The sequence below is a fragment of the Pelecanus crispus genome, chromosome 1 (assembly GCF_030463565.1).
Source record: "Pelecanus crispus isolate bPelCri1 chromosome 1, bPelCri1.pri, whole genome shotgun sequence".
NCBI lineage: Eukaryota > Metazoa > Chordata > Aves > Pelecaniformes > Pelecanidae > Pelecanus > Pelecanus crispus.
This window is the reverse complement of record NC_134643.1, coordinates 212135326-212152034: the sequence shown is the minus strand read 5'-3', so window position 1 is coordinate 212152034 and position 16709 is coordinate 212135326. Positions and strand designations below refer to the sequence as shown.

Here is a 16709-nt window from a genome sequence, read left to right as displayed (position 1 = left end):
AGAGAGGAGCACTGCTCATGTACTTGGGGTTATGCAACTGCTGCATTAGTTCCAACAGCACTGAAGGATTATTTTCTGAGGATTATTTTCTCTTTAAGATAAACAGCCAGCAAAATTTTAACTTGGTTATTATTATCCATGCAGTCACCTTTTACTGCATGTTTCTGGCCAAGCAGCTGAAAAGCTACAGTACCATTCTGCATGCAAATAATGTCAATCTAATAAATTAATAGCATTCATTGAAAAAAAAACCCTCACAAATTTTAAGATAAAAAACACCTAAAATATGACTTTTTTTTCCAAGGGGAAAAAGAGAACTAAATTAAAAACAAGCCCTCTGTTCAAGTCAGGTCATCATGACACAAAGCAGTACAAACCAATAAATCCAGCAACGCTGACAGTCTGGCCTGGCAGTATGCACACAGGCTTTTGAGCCATGGAAAGTTGGGAGGGCTTTGGATATTGGCTCGGTGGCTGCAAGCTGACTTATGGGAAGGAAAGAAAGGTCAGCGTGCCACAAATGGCGTGTCGGGCAAGAAATGCGTACTTGGAGTTGCGCTGCCGCGTGGGTGGAGTGCAGCCCCATCCTCTCCTGCTCTGGGGATAAACTAACCTTAGGTTTGTGCAGGTAGGAGAGTACAGGAAGGAAGGATCCCTACAGATATTACTGTTGATGCTACCAATATGTCACTGATAACTGAGATAAATACTTGGTTTTAGATAGGAACACAGGAAAGCAGCTGACCTTCCCAATAAAGATAATTGAGAGAGACATATTACTGTAAAACAAACAAAAAAAGAACTAAGGTACTAACGAAGCACTGACTGGTCAGAAAATACAAACTGAACTCTCAGCTTCTCTACTGTAGATATAAGACAAGAAATCGTAACTGCAGTGCAGCTGAGGGAACAGCTGGACTGCAAAAATACCTAAGCTTCAGTTTATTATGCACACATACAACTAGACCAATCCAAAGCCCCATGAAATCGATTGGAAGTTTCTCAGACTACATTTCCCTCTGTCATGGACTAGGTGTTAACAAACCCACATTCCCCTTTCCCTAAAGGCTGGGCAAACCGTTGATGCAGCTAAGATCTTTGAAAGCATGAGCCAAGCGTTTGACCTCTTCGAGCACAGCAGGTACAGCTGTGAAGCAACTTGGTGTGAAAGAGCGGGACAGCTGGCCGGGGCCGCAGGTCTCCTCTTCTCTGCACTGCATTGTCACAGCTCCCCAAACACAGCCGCCACTTCAACCTTCAACACAGTCCTTAAAAACCAGAAATGTGATGCCTCTACGAAGCTGAGTAACAACAGCAGAGCTCAAAGGAAACGGCTGACTTCATGGTTTTGTTTGTTTGTTTCACTGAAGTACTAGCAGAAGGCAACGCTGAAGGCCCTGGGTCAAAAATACCGGAACTGTACAGAATAGGAGAGGGTTAGCTTCAGGCATAGCTTGCATTATTTAGTGTAAGATGAAGAACTTCTAGTGATAGCTCAGACAAAAAGTTATGTCTGCAATCTGCAGAAGATGGAAAGCTTTCTAATTAGTACAACAGGTCTCATACCTTTAAAATGTAATCAGGCATATTGTTAATGTCGGAAAACAAAAAAGTCCCTCTGCCAAAACCTCTTATTTCTAGTACGCAAAATGCAACAGAACAAGATCCAGCATTGTTATGCCTTATTCAGTATCTTGAGAAGCACTACAAGATGTTTTATTTAGACCTATTTGTAAAGCTCACGTCAAAAAAATACCTTAATCTTTAAACAAATATTAATGCAGAGAAATCCAGACAACTAAAAAGCCTCATACTCTCTAAAAAACTTAAAGAAAAAAATAGTTTGCTGATGGCTCTCTGGACATTGCCGCAGTGCTGAAAAGCCACAGTACATGAGATTTCTAGAGGGAAGGAAGCAATCTTGTGTTTTGATCACTGTTCATGGTATCTGTGTAATCCGGAGGAAATGGTGGTATCAAAATGGAGACTAAAGGCAATTTTAGAAACGAGGCTCAAAGCTAGAAGTTCTCAAATTAAAACAGGGGTTTTTTTAACTTCAGACAATCAAGTAATGAATACAGGACTTTCAAATTCACATAGTAGCCACATTTAGCCAAACTTGTTCTGTCTTATGTACTACATTTATCATGACCATGAAGTTCTGGGAATTTTCTCTGTGAGTTAGAGATCTTTAGGAAATACAATTTGAAAATGTTTTTAACTTTGTTATCTATTCCCCAAAGACATCTATTCTTCCTTTTTGATTTTGCCTTTGAGACACGTATAGAGCATTGCAGACTAATCTGCCATATTTATGGGACACAGTGACATGGCAGCCACTTGGAACAAATTTTAGGTCTTGAGTAAAAGGCAGATGTAGGCTGATCTGGGGCATTCCCAAGGCAAGCATACTGCCTGCTCTGTGTTCCAGTTTCAGAATTAGGGTGTCAAGGAACAATTTTTAGTGTGGGAAGTTCCTGTTAACAGTTTAATCTAAACAGTAACACAGACAGTCTGTTTATTCAATGGTAAATCATGTGGCAATGCTTAAATTCTCAAAGAATGCATGAAAATATTGTTGTTGCACACAAGTGGAATGGTTGAAATGGACTTTTTTACTAAGCTCCATAATTACTGAACGCAAATACAAAGAAAAATAAAGAAAAAACTTCAACATGTAGAAATAAAGAATTTTGCGTTATTTATTAAAACATAATTGCTTTAAGGATCACAGTTAAAAGTCAGACTGTATTGAATATGAGAGAAATTGCTTGTCTCTGGGCAGTTAGAAATGACAAACCTAGTCAACTAACACAAAAGTCTGCTTATACCATTTTATCCAGGGCCTCATCTTTGCACCAACTCTAGTGGGTTTTGTACTACTATGTGGGAATCTCAAAAACGTCTTTATCCCCCCAGTCGTAATGTAGCTTCTTCTTGATTGGCTTTAGGAAATTGTAAGGATACCTTTACATCTCCCTTTAGTTGTTAGTTGTCCACATTTTTTTCAAGAATCGGGAGGTAATTTTTATGAACAAGTAACATCATTGATACTTTTAATGAGGGGCACCCTGATTTAATCAGGGATACTGAAATTATGTCCAGCGAGCCTTTGTTCATGTGACAAGGATACAGACCAAGCTACACACCATCAACAGTATGCCATCACACGACAGATGCATCCAACATATAACAGGGAAGAGCAAAAGCGTATGGCCACCATATACCCAAGTAGGACGCACCATTTCCTACACTGTTAGAGAATTGGAGTATCATTTTTAGTGACTGGCAAAATTTGTCGTATTTTAATAGTCTCATAAATTCTTCTTGGGCTTTATCTGTTTCTCTGTTGTTTGAATATATCAGCAATTTACTGCCTTAAATGCATGAGTTGCTTCACATCCATATCAAAGGAACAACCACCACCACATTATAATTTTTCAGTCGAACATTTCATTTCCATGGTAAAACATTACATTCTTCTTGAATGTATAAAGCTAATTTAGTCCAATTCCTCTTTTACAGTTACCCCAATTATAATGGCATGCCCTTAAAATATAAAATATGTAGCTCCACTAAATAGTACTGAAATGAGTCTTATGTGTATCAAAATGTTTGCAGTCATATTTTCCATTTCTTTTCGCATTTAATCTCACCATAATTTGATGTTAATGGCTGTTTGAGTATTCAGCATTGGAATTCAAAACATTAAGATTATTAAGAGTTGTAGTCAGTGAAAACATCTCTACTTTAAGCTTCTGAAATACAGAATTTTAAAGTTGATGAATTTAAGATTATAGCTAAGTGATTTAGCTTTGTAAGTGCTGAACTTTTAAGGAAAATAACAAAAACCAAAGCTGAGTGGGTTTGCATACATATTACTTCTGGTGTAATACCCACTGAAATTTTCCTAAGCTTTCCAATTTTTGAAGGAGAGCTGCACTGAATGGTGCGGTACAGTTCAGTATGCAGAACTCGGAGTTTCAATGCAGTATTGAGCACAGACACGAATATGAATGTATATTTTGTGGCTAGCACTTTAGTTACTCATGAAGGTATTGCAGTGACGCCTACTTAATCCTGGACAGCTGACTTTGAAAGCATATTTCTGTGAGGCAGATTAGTGAATAAAAAGTGAAATATCTGTGAGAAAATGTGGGCAATATTTATTTTAATTCCTCAAAAATCTGGTATTATGCACATGCCCACATGTACCCATGCACACAATGTACTAAAGTAAAAAGTTTACACCATGTCATATCAGAAATTTGAGAGCGTGTAATATGTAAGAAAAATGTATAAGATAACTGTTCTTAGAAATCTGAAAACTCTATTCATTGTCATTCTTATGCATGTCTAAAAAGCAACCTAGCCAAGTTTACAAAACATTTCTTATGACTGTTGTGATTTTTGCAGTTAAGGAATCAGGCACTCACGATATGTACACCAAGCTTAAATGGCTTGTGTATGTTACAAGTATAAAGCAGTAGGCAGGGTAAGTATGACAAATATACTGAAGTCCTGACATTGCAAAATCTTGACCAAAATAAACAAACAAAAAATGACCCAGAAATCATCTCTATGACAAGAGAAAAGACATTTCACTTTTTGTGAAAGAGAAGAGGTTTCACCATCCCTGCCAGAATCTTGGGTAGCTGGGCAGCAATGACCTCTGACATCATCTCGGGGAATTCAACACTCAGTGCACGGGACTGGAGAAATGTGTTCAGACAGAAGAGATGGAGCTGTTTCACTAGCTGGATTTAATAAAATACAAACATGATAAATCAGGCTAACAGTAATGCAGCCAGATAAACATGCTGTCAATCACTTATCTCATACAACCATCAACTGACATCATCATATACCTTCCTCTGTCATTCCTTGAATCAATAATGTGGGTACTTGTCATTCCCTATTAAGATATCCTCCCATGGCAAAAAGTCGTAAATCTAGCTAAATGGTATGTCATATAAAAACAGTGCCTCACTAATATTATAAAGTGTTATCATCCTCACTTATGGCATGCACCATGAACAATGGCAATTACTAAACAAGTATTCAATCTTTCATTTTATCCTCATGTTCAACACGTGCCTCCACGCCTTCTTTACTATATGCCATTCAAACACTGCTCTGAGGGACAGCATTCACTATTTCCTTGTGAGCTTTTCCACGGTTCTGGTTATGATCATATCTGGGTATGCCGCAAACACTAAACTCCATAGGTCCTCGTCCCTTGAAAGCAACTGCTCAATATATGTGACTACTTCACCTCTTCTATCTTTTCTGAGAAGTTCCAATTGTATAGTTTTTCTTTAAGACTCATAGAATCATAGAATCGTCTAGGTTGGAAAAGACCTTTAAGATCATCCAGTCCAACCATTAACCTACACTACCAAGCCCACCTAAACCAATCAAGGGCAGACTAGACTCGTGACGTTTATGTTATCAAACATTGTACTATTTCTGCTACTCTAGGCTTTAGTAACACACAGTCTCTCCAGTTTGATTATCTTTTCCTTGCATCTCCCATCACTTTTATCAGCCTGAGCTGAAATAGGGACTTGAACAAAGATACTCTATGGACCAAACACTACCCTGACCATCACTTTGCTGGGTATTTTGCAGCAAGCCTCACTCACTTCCAGTAAGGCTATTTTACTTAAGTATTTGAAATTAAGAGATTGACTCTACAGCCCAGCACTCAAAAGAGTTTTCCTCTGGAAGCTGTGACACTCAGATTGCCAATTATTACTACAGGTAAGGCAGGAAGACCTTTTATCCCAAGCAAGACTGAGCCAAACAGGTTCCTTGAGCACAGGGCTGCCGTGAGTATTATACTGGCCAGGACTTGTTTTTGCAAGTGAAAGGTGACTGACTGAACTCCATGGAAGGGTTTATCACTGACAGTGATGACTGCAGTCTGACTACCAGTAAATACTTAAAGTTAAGCTCCATATCCTCCCTTCAGAATTTTCTATTGTCTACCTTCACCTGTAAGGATGCTTTTGTACTTGTCTCATTCTCCTTTTGCTGGTATCTAAGATGATGTAATAGATAAATGGTGAATGTGAGTTCTATGGATAGCAGAAACTGATGGAGATGTTTGTGCAGTGGATCAAAAGACTCCAGACCATGATCCAAAGACTCCAGACCACCTGGTGAACCACATAATAATCAATATTGTTACCTCTCTTAACTCCCATAAATGGGATCCTCAAAGGGGTTTCTTATTTTCCCTGTCAGAAGGGGGAATTAGTGACAATGAAAGGTTTTACATGAATAAGAGAATCCATTCATGAACAATTAAAATAAAACGCAGATTTGCTGAGTGCAGAAGAATACAAACATGCAAAGATCACATCCTTCCCTGAACTCCTTGTGAGCTCCTCACAACCAGCACTGAACTCAAAAGCACTCTTCCTAAACTATCTTAGTGCCACTTCCCCAGCACTTGCTAAAACCGTCAGAAATGGCCCTGTACTTCTGGTTTTTGCCTCTCTTGTGGAGCTACACAAGCCATTACAAAACAATATTCATGTGGACAAAGGTTTATACAAAATGTCATTCCTCGGTTTTAATGGATGTTAAGCCAATAGGATACATGCTGGATTCTCAGAGATGTGGAAAGGCTTCAGCTGCATCTTTTAAGATACTTACAAATCTCTGATATTACCACTAGAGTTCTCAAAGATTACTCAATTCCCAAATATAGACAGCTACTGAAAAAATGGCATAGAATACAGACATAAAAGTAGTTGAACTAAGGTTGCAAAACCAATCTTGGTTGTCTTTCTCTAATTCTTAGTAGCCTGATTTTGCAACGTGAATTGCCTATTCTTTGCATTATTTAAATATCTTTGTGAACATGTATACACACACACACACACACGCCGCCCCCTACCAAAAACCATAACTGTGCTAGTTATGTTACAGAAATAATGATACAAAATGGTAGCATTCAAATGCATGTTTCTCAAATACTTAAATCTTGTATACCATATAATATATATACAATATATATTGATGCTGAATATATATCTATCCATTCACACAAATATACACACTAAAGCAAAAATGTAGGGGTTTTTCTTTTGTTATTTAGAAATGCTGACTAGCCACTTTCCATAAAATTATTTTTTAAGAAATACTAGTTCCTTCTTACATAAAAAGCAAAACACATTAACAAGTAGACTTACATCATGCATGGAATCCATCAGTTTGGTAAGTTGATAGAAACGTTGTGAGTTGGCCACAACGCCTTTCTGGCGCAAACCAATTGCCTTCACCAGTTCTCTAATGTAACTCGTTCTCATCTCATCAAATTGGCTTTGACTTCTTAGACCTTCCAAAGGAACTAAAAAGACAGTAACACTTGTGTTGCAATTTATTCTGAAGGCAATGAAAGAAATTTAAAGTATAGGAACAATTTATAGTATTTCACGCTGTGCAGTGCAATTCATTATTATATGCCAGGTACTTCTTCCCATCCAACAGTTACTCCACAAACAGTGATACAATTAGTTAAAAGGATGTACCAGCAACAGTCAGTCAATTGTGCTAACTGCTAATGTCTAGAAAGAGCCTTAAGCTTCAGCTACACCTGTCTGCTGAAAAGAAGATGGCCACAACAACCAGGCCTGTCCTTGAAGAAAAATGTTATAGACTGGCTCATGTTTACACTGCTGACGGTCAGCCCTCTTCATAGCAGACTTACGTTAGCAAGCTCTAGCTGGAGTACCTCAACATGGAGTCAAGGAATGAACTAACAGCTCATAAGTAGCATAGACAGCAAAGCATCCAGGGCTCAGGCCTCCTATTTGGACCTCTCTCACTTAACAGAATAGATGCAGAGTCATAAATGTGAACAGCTTTTAGAGAAATTAGCAAGGAGGAGCAAATGGTTGAACTCTTCTCTTAATGGTCAGCCATAAGGACGAAAATGAGGACACGAAGGGAACATTGAGAAATGAACCTGTTAGTGACTGCTAGTGGTAAGACCATACTTGATCACTGATGGCAAGTGTTGGTAGCATTGTAAGGAAACAGGCATGAGCTCTAGACTCTACTTTCCTTGATATGGCACTGTAATATACCAGTCTTACAATTTATGTTGTCAAAGGCAACTAAGAAATGTACTTGAAAACTTGAAGAAATGAAACTTGGAAAAATATTCCCATCTGGCAATCAAATCTAAATCCTCGCTTCGTTTAATGTATAATGATCATACATTAAAACACGGTCTTGTTTCAAACATACTGGTTTTGAAAGAACTGATAAATTTCTTCCCCTTTCCTTTCTCTCTTTTTCCAATGACATTTCACACTGCAACGTCACATTTAACATTTCATATTCTGACAGCAAGCATGAGGGGAAGGATTCACGTCACCAAACTTCAGACATTTTACAGTATAGGCATCTCCATCTGGGCTAGTTACCACAGCTTGCTGTAGTTTTAGTGGGAAAAATGAGGCAAGTCTTGGGCACAAGGCATGTTCACTGGCTTAGAAGTAGCTTTAGAAAGCGATGAATTATGCTGTAGAGATGCTTATTTTTCCCCACGGACTCTAAAAGAATGTCATGGGGACTAGCTCACATAGTTAAATAAATCACATGCTAGTTATCTAGGTATCTAGTACATCTTCAGTCTGGTATCAGACTATGACTAGTATCAGGCCACAACAGATTTCATTTGCATCTCTTAAAAAAAAAAAAATTGAAGCTTGGTTCATAATGACATTGACTTATTCAACACTGTAACACCTAACTTCCAGGTGATTTGTCACTTTCTGGAATTAAAGCATAAATATATGTGTGTGCTGACTCTCTGTACAATGCACTGTATTGTTAGACATCTAAGAATGGAATACTTAAAACAGAAGCCACCAAAAAAGCAGATGGCTGCACAGGGGTTGGACCCATTCCCTGAAAGAGAATTAGGTAGCAAACCCTGCACTGAGGGAAGCACTGCCCTCCATCTGGAAATCATAAACCCTGTTCTGAACTCAGTTGCTTAAGTCATGCCTGGTTCCTCAGAAGAAAGTAAGGGGGAAGGAGACGCTTCAAGCAAACAGATTAAAATCAAGTGTCCCTCACCTCCAGCCCAGAGACAGAAGTTCAAATCTCTACTCTACTTGAGTTAAGCAGAAGTCTCCTATTTCGTAGGAGACCATCCAAGAGAGGAAATGATCCAGTTTGCCACGGATGTCTCTTGCTCTGTGTCTCCTCAGACAAGTGAATGTCTGGGGGAAGGAGGGAGACACACACATACAGAAAATAGCAAGTTTACTTTAAAGACAAGTGTCTAAGCACTGAGATAGCTATGGAAGTCAGGGTCTGACTCCTAACTAAAACAGAATTCAAACAAAAATGAAAATAGAGAACAGAAATTGTGACTGCTTCCACAAAAAGTAGATTTATAACACCATATCTAATAATCATCCAGCTTTTAGGGATGCCATGTTAGATTTCTTCTGGCAGCTCATGGACATGAAATGCTGGACGAGGTGAACCTTTGGTCTGAACCTTAGTATGGCCTGTCAAGTCCAGACACACAAAGGAAGTATCTGAAAGTGTGCCTGTCACATTTGTGTCAAAGGTCTGAATGGAAGGGAAGAGTTCTGTTTTGTGGAGAATGCAATGTGCTTAGGAGTAATATAGGCAGGAATACTCACAGTGGCGAAATGTTATGTCATAGAAAAAGAATAGCTTAATTTTCAAAGCCTGGATGGTTCTGGGTATGTCTAACAGCAGAATTACAGACACTAATATCTTTTTCATATAAAGTGACATTTTGAAGGAATTTAGGGTTAGGTGGATGCTTTCCTTGACTTACGTCTCTAAAACAGCAGTTAAATCCTTACGTTTCCCTTGTGAATTAAGTTAAAAGATCTCTTCCATCAATGCATGGCCTCTTTCCCAGAATTCTGCAAAAGCACAATTACATTCCTGCCTAATCACGAAAAGTTCCACTAAGCTATTTATCTGAGTCAAGAATTACAATGTCTTACATGCACAAAGGCAATTTAAACACACGTAGCTCAAACGCTCCTTCCTCCTGAACACAGGTAAAGAATACGGATGCTTTTATTCAGTGGCAAGAACCCAGCCAAAATCTTACGCAACAAGATTTTGCAATTCCTCTAAATTAACAGTCTGGAAAAGTGTTAAGAGCTAAAACTGAACTTCCTAGATGCTTACTTCTCCCTTTTTTGGCATAGCTCTACTTTCTTAAATCATAGTCTTTCCAAGCTATTCATAGTATTAGTTCCTAGACGTATGTGGCCTCTGCAAGATGGAGCCCTATTTAGAATTGTTGGGGCACTACTACAACACAGCATATTACATACAGTAAATAAGGACCTGTAAAATGGAAACAATTACAGAAAATAAAAATGTTGGCCCACTTTTTGCAAAGACTAATTCTGCTTTCAAGACAGCTTTAAAACTGTCACAAGTACAATACAAAGAAAACTTCTAAGTCACAGCAAACTCAATGGAAAAACTGCAAAACCAAAAATACGCTAAAAATTAGGCTGAGGTTTCCATTCAGAATCAGAAATGTATCGAGACTGACATTTAATTATGTTTAATACAAGTTACTGTTTCTTCCAAATTATATAAAAAGTAAAAACCAGTTCATCTAAATAATAAATCAAACAGAAGACAGAATGAGAGACTAAAAGTTCAGACTTGATTTACTGTTAGTATATGAAAGCTTGAAATGGCCATACTTTCACATTTGAAGAGGATTAAGATGAATACCATGATGAAAATAAAAGTAGTCTTAAAAAACACTTTATAGCAACAATGAGGTTATATGTTTTTTTGAAAAGAGTTTTGTGGAATTATATTTATACAGTACCAAACGTTTACTAAATGTCTCAGCAACAACGGTTAGGTGTGTTCCTTTTCCCAAAGATCTGACAAATTGTTTTTTCCTATAAGACAATAAGTGCAGGAGAGAACAAAAAGCAAAACTCATCAGCACAGGTAAGAATATTTTCTTTTTTTTTTTTTTAAACTCATTTCTTGCATATATATAAATGTATCATCTTAAAAATTAGTTTCTGAGGGCAATGCAGTTGATAAAGAATGGTAGCTTAATGAATACTGTTTAACTAATGCACTTGTAAATGAGAGGGATTGGACCATTGCAATCATTTTTTGAATTTGATTTGAACTTCATGGGACAGAAATGGAGAGCTGGAATATCACAAATGTATCTAAGTTACACCGAAATTTAAAACTTCCCTCTAAGGTTCAGATAGACAAGGGAGTTCATTTTGTGATGAAAACAAAGTGGAAAACATTTAAAATAGGAACATATTCAAATTGCAACAAAACAACTGGGGTTATATCAGAGAGGGATTTTTGTCCACATTACTTTTATTGCTTTAGCAGAGTGTATGGTATTTTGCTATTATTTTAGTAATTTTTATGTTCATATGAGCTAAATTTAATCTTTACTGTTTATGCTCTGCTGAGACCAAGGGTTTTTTTAAGCATGAGCTTATGCAAATACCAGCTAAGTACAGCTTAAGAGGGAATAAATTTTAGTTCCTTATCTTTTACTGAATCTTTGTACAACCACCAAGCAGGTTATGCAGGATTTGCACATCTCTCCTCCAACTCCATAAGTGTGTAGAGAAACAAACTTCAACGCTCTTCCAATTACATTTCTCAGAGGTGCTTATTCTCATTTCTAATAGCACCTGTACCATATTAAAACTTACTATTTGTGGATTCATAACTAACAACTACAGCCTCAGCAGATGTACACTTTAGTATTTTAGAAAAGGGTTTGGAAGATAACTTCATCAACTACCACATTTCCCATTTAAAGTGGAACGCAGCCGTATGCTGATTCTTTAAAAGATGTGTTTGATCAAAAGTGACCACAGATTTGTTCTAGAGAAACAAACCAAAGAAAAACATTTCCATTTGTTTATATCTGTGCTAAACTTGACCTGTTTATAACTATAAAAAGTTGAATAAATGTTTAGTATTTTTTGCCATGTCCACCTCCCTAATTCTTTTGAGTAAGCATGCTTTAAGTTCTTGGCCAAGATAAAGCCCTCAGTCCTGACAATTTATTAAATATTTTTAAATATATTTCTAATGCTTGTAAGGTTTTTTTAATCTGTGTAGAGTCATTTAAGCTGAAGAGCTTCCAGGCAGAAATACTGCACATTTGATTTGAAAATGTGTAATACAGTATAGTTATATATCAAAAGGGATCCAACATTTTCCCAATGCCTTTACACAGAATAAACCCAACACTGAATCACAAATTATTTATTCCTTATAAACACTAGAAAAAATATTTTTAGTCTTGGAATACTAACATTCCCCCTAAAGAACTTTCAATTTTTTAAGTCAGATAGCTTAGCAACTGTCAGGTTAAACAACATGGTTCAAGACTCTTTTACTAGCGATATGTTACAAAGAAATTAAAGAACCTACTTGTGTTGAGAAGTAACAGTGCTTTCATACATAGGAACTCCTCTTGGCTAACTTGAAGTCTGACAAATTCCTGTGGAAGCTGCCACATGGATAGACACAGGGAATAGAACGATGATTCTTTCATCCTCTGTCTTACACCCAGAAAAGGTAAAAAAAATTAAAAAACATGAAAATAAAGAAAAGGAACATCTCCAGTACTAACTGCTTGAAGGAAGTGTCTTGTTATCAGTTTAATTACCACATTACAGAAATTGAAGAAAGAGGTTATAAATTTAAACAAGACGTTTATATAATTATAAAGAGTTTATAAATTATAAAAAATTTTCTGACTTTTTTGTACCTACACTAGTTTTTTAATCATAATGAATGTGCTATTATTTTGCATGTTTAATCTGTTACTCCTGCCCAGAAAAAGAACCTTGGAGACTATCAAAGCTGAATGCTAACCACCAAAGAAGGAGGTTTTTATTAACTGGAAACACCCTAATAATTAATTTGAAGTACATTCTTTTTCTTTTAGAGGTTGATAGACTTTTACAGTCTCTGAAAAGATTTCAAAGCATAAAATTGAAGATAAACCTGAAAGTTTATAGAAAACTTATTCTTAGGTTTTGCAAAAATGTCTGCAGCAAAATACTTTGTTGCAAATCTAACATTGTACTGCTAACAGCAATGATATAATTTTTTTAATTAACTTAGACATTGATACAGCCTTAGTTAAACTCCTCCAGAAGTAGGACAAATCACACAAGGAAATATATAAAACTGTTCCATTTTTTCTAGCACTTAAATCTTACTTTTCTTTTTGAGATTTTGGTATACTGAGTATATTTTATTGCATATATTTATTGAGAAGGCAGTTTTCAACTGAAATTACTGCAACAATAGCATTTCAAAGTTTGTAAACTAAACTGAATTCACTGTACGTTAACCTGAAGATCCAGTAACATAGGCTAATTTTACAAAGCTGCATCCCAATCCAGATGAATTAGGTAGAACGACAAGATTAAATTTTGCCTGTCCCCCTTACGAAGTTTCAGATCAGCATTCCAACCTGACTGCAGACAGTACCGTCAGCAATGAAAACAGAAGATATTTTCCGTGAATAAAATAATTCTCTCAATGCACTGAGTTTTTTTCTTCTGTTATTTAAAGTTTTACTTTTACCTTAAATGAAAATTATTTCAGCTTTGTTCAACATCTGGTATCTTGCACCAGCTCTTAAGTGACTTAAACACAGAAATTTATCTGTTAGATCTGAAAGGATGGGTTACTTCTATAGCTACTTTAAATATCCCTTCCTATTCTTCTCTGGTAGTCTCTATTCCTAAGTGGTATCTATGAAGGGTGACAGCAGCTTTCAGGGTATGTTTAAATGCTGTCCTTAGTCATGTTTTCAGACACTGCAAAATGTAAGTAACACTAAATCCTTGTAGGGTTTTGATAATAATTCATGAAACCATTGTCAAATTAACACTTCTGGCTTTATTGGTCTGAAATTGATGCTACCAAATAAATCATTCCCAAGGAGCACTACAACTCAGTTCATGAAATGACAGGTTGGCTGTGAAACTGTCTTTGGATTGTGGTTTCATGGTCATTTTGAAACAACTCAAGTGTGTGTTTTCCCTGTAGAAGGAATTTCCATTATCTCTTCCCTCCCCTAGGTGCGCACTCCTGCTATTCTGGCATCAGTGCCTGCATGTCCACGTGGTGAGTCAGACCAGGGATGACCTCCATCTGCTAATTAATGGCTTTTTCTGGGGTATTTCTCAAGCATATCATTTCCTTATCTGTTTGACAGTGCAGCCAGATAGTGTTTGATCCAGTTTAAGTGAAATCATGGGGTTGCATGACCAGGGCAGGAAGGCAGGTGGAGTTGGCTTTTTTTGGCTGTGTTCAGCACTTACCTTTGCTTAAAGTGATCATGAAAGTACAATCTGAGGCATCATTGTAGACAAGGAAGTTGCTTACATTTTACTGATCTAAAAGCTAACTTATTTCCCAATAAACAGTTGCAGCTATGATTTAGTGTGCCAGTTACTTTTCATGTCTTTGTTTATAATGTTCCTAATATGACCCCGATGAGATGTTCTACAACTAAGAGAAGGGTATGTTGTCAGTCCACCTCTTTCTCAATGTAGATGGACTTGAGCTGCAAACAAGAAGCTGTCCCTGAGGGATTATAATCACGGTTCATAAATCTCAACCCTATTCTTGAAGAAAGGCTTCTTCACAAGGTGGCAGCAGTGTTCCACATACAGGGTAATACCCCAAGACATAACATTACTGCCTAAAGCCATCTCACTCTGTGTTTCTTCTGAATGTAACCATGAGATATATGCTGAGACAGAATACAGTCGGACGTTCTCTCTATTTCATCCCTCCAAAGTATTTCAATTTGTACAGCATAATTAATACACATGGGAGAGGAAAGAATTCATTGTTCTATAAGCTCACAGTGATTTACAGTCATCTGGAAGAAAAAAGGTTGGGAGCTACAGGGCCAGATCCACTGAATATTTTCTATAAAGAACTTCACTGGCAAGAACATGCATGTCTGTAGATTTTAAATTCAGGTGCCTCGATCTTCTGCAAATCCACCGCTTAATCCTTCAACAGACATGTCTTACAAGAAAACCTGTTTAACTTTCATCTCACTTCATAGTAGTTCTTTTAGGATTTTGAGAAAAAATAACTAAGAAAAATGTATCAAGGAAAAATAAATAGGGAGATTAAATTATGTTTTACTGTTCCCTCCCATGTATTATAACCAAAGTATCTAAAACTACATCTCTGGTAATCTTAATTTGTAGAACTGAAAAACTCACAAAGACTGAAATGAAGATTATCTGAATTCATCAGCATAGTGAAGGAAAACCAAAGCTAACAATCCTCCCCCTCCAACCAGAAAAGAGCAGTCTCACATATTTTATCCTTGATATTAAAATTCCTTCTTGCTAAATTATTACAGTTTTCTAACAATAAATGCACTTTAGAAAGCAGAGTTTTATCAGTAAGTGTCAAAACTGAGCATTTTAGACTATATACAAACTATTTGCAAAACCTACCCAAACAACAATGATCAAAGAAAATCCTGCTTAGTTCCATTTATTAAACATTAACTCATGTCTTATTCAGATGAATTCAGGTAAATCTTCTGACAGCATCATTCTTTTTTTATGATTTTTCTCTTAGATAACTAAAATATTATTTGAACTCATTTGTTTGGCCATGTCAACAGAATATTTGGGCTTCCCACAAAACCCTTCCCAAAGTTACTGAACTTTAATATGATCAGAGGACTTTCCTCTGCTGTTAATTTTGAAACAGAACAAGTAATGAATGAAATCTTGGCTTAAATGAAGTCACATTCTCATTGACATAAGTCAGTTCAAAGTGTCATTCATATTATGCAACAGCAGAGTCTACTTACTCATTTAGAATCAGATCTGGTGCAAAATATAACATCTGACCACTGACATGTTTGTATGATCTCCATCCCATTGCAAAAACCATTAGACTCATCCAGGAATACTGGATGAGGGTTATCTGATCATCAATATGTAAATTCCGAAATCCTGGAAATTAAATTAAAAGTTAAAATATTTTATAATTCTTATTTAGACAACAGTTGAGTAGGTGTTCAGAGATTACAACTTTGAGCTATAAAACTGAGAACACCTAGAAAGACAAGTGTTTTTGGGGATGTAGCTCTCAGAAGTTTGTGAAGTTTGTATAATAACTGGGTATCTCACTTTTGATAGTTAACCTCTTGCCTTTTTGTTTTGATCCAATATTTTGAAATGATCAAACGAAAATTAACTTTAGCAGTCAGAAGTGACTATCTCAGGAAATAGGAATGATCTCATTTTCCTTTGGTAAAAATATGACTGTAACATGATCACTATAACCAACTCTTATTTAATATAGATAGCCTGGATTTTAGTATTCTTAACAAGAGATACAGTTGTAATACAACAAACATCCATATATGAATATCTTTCCTGCATTTAACTAAAATGAAGAGTATTCAGTTGTGTGTTTGCCTTTGATAACTTTTGTTCTTCGATAACTTTAAAGATTTCTATGAAGTATCTGAGTCAATCTAACAGCTTCCTGCCACTGAAAGCAGTCCTGTTCTTCGTTACCTGGTCCCGTTACCTCTTTCAGGCAAGCTCTGGCATTCAAGCCACCCCTCAGTGAACTGGTTCAGCTCATAGAGCCATCAGAAAACCAGA

The 16709-nt window shown here is 36.7% G+C and overlaps 1 protein-coding gene across 1 annotated transcript in view; it reads right to left on the bottom strand.

Moving 5' to 3' along the window:
* Positions 1 to 2725: 2725 nt before the first annotated feature.
* PGR (progesterone receptor) overlaps positions 2726 to 16709 on the bottom strand; it is a 41485-nt gene continuing 27501 nt past the window's right edge. The window contains exons 5-8 of the mRNA XM_075727958.1: positions 15905 to 16049; positions 12469 to 12599; positions 7203 to 7360; positions 2726 to 4757 (exon numbers count right to left, since the gene is read on the bottom strand). Coding sequence (XP_075584073.1) covers positions 4602 to 4757; positions 7203 to 7360; positions 12469 to 12599; positions 15905 to 16049 — 590 coding nt within the window. The 3' untranslated portion in view covers positions 2726 to 4601. The remainder of the gene's footprint in view (positions 4758 to 7202; positions 7361 to 12468; positions 12600 to 15904; positions 16050 to 16709) is intronic.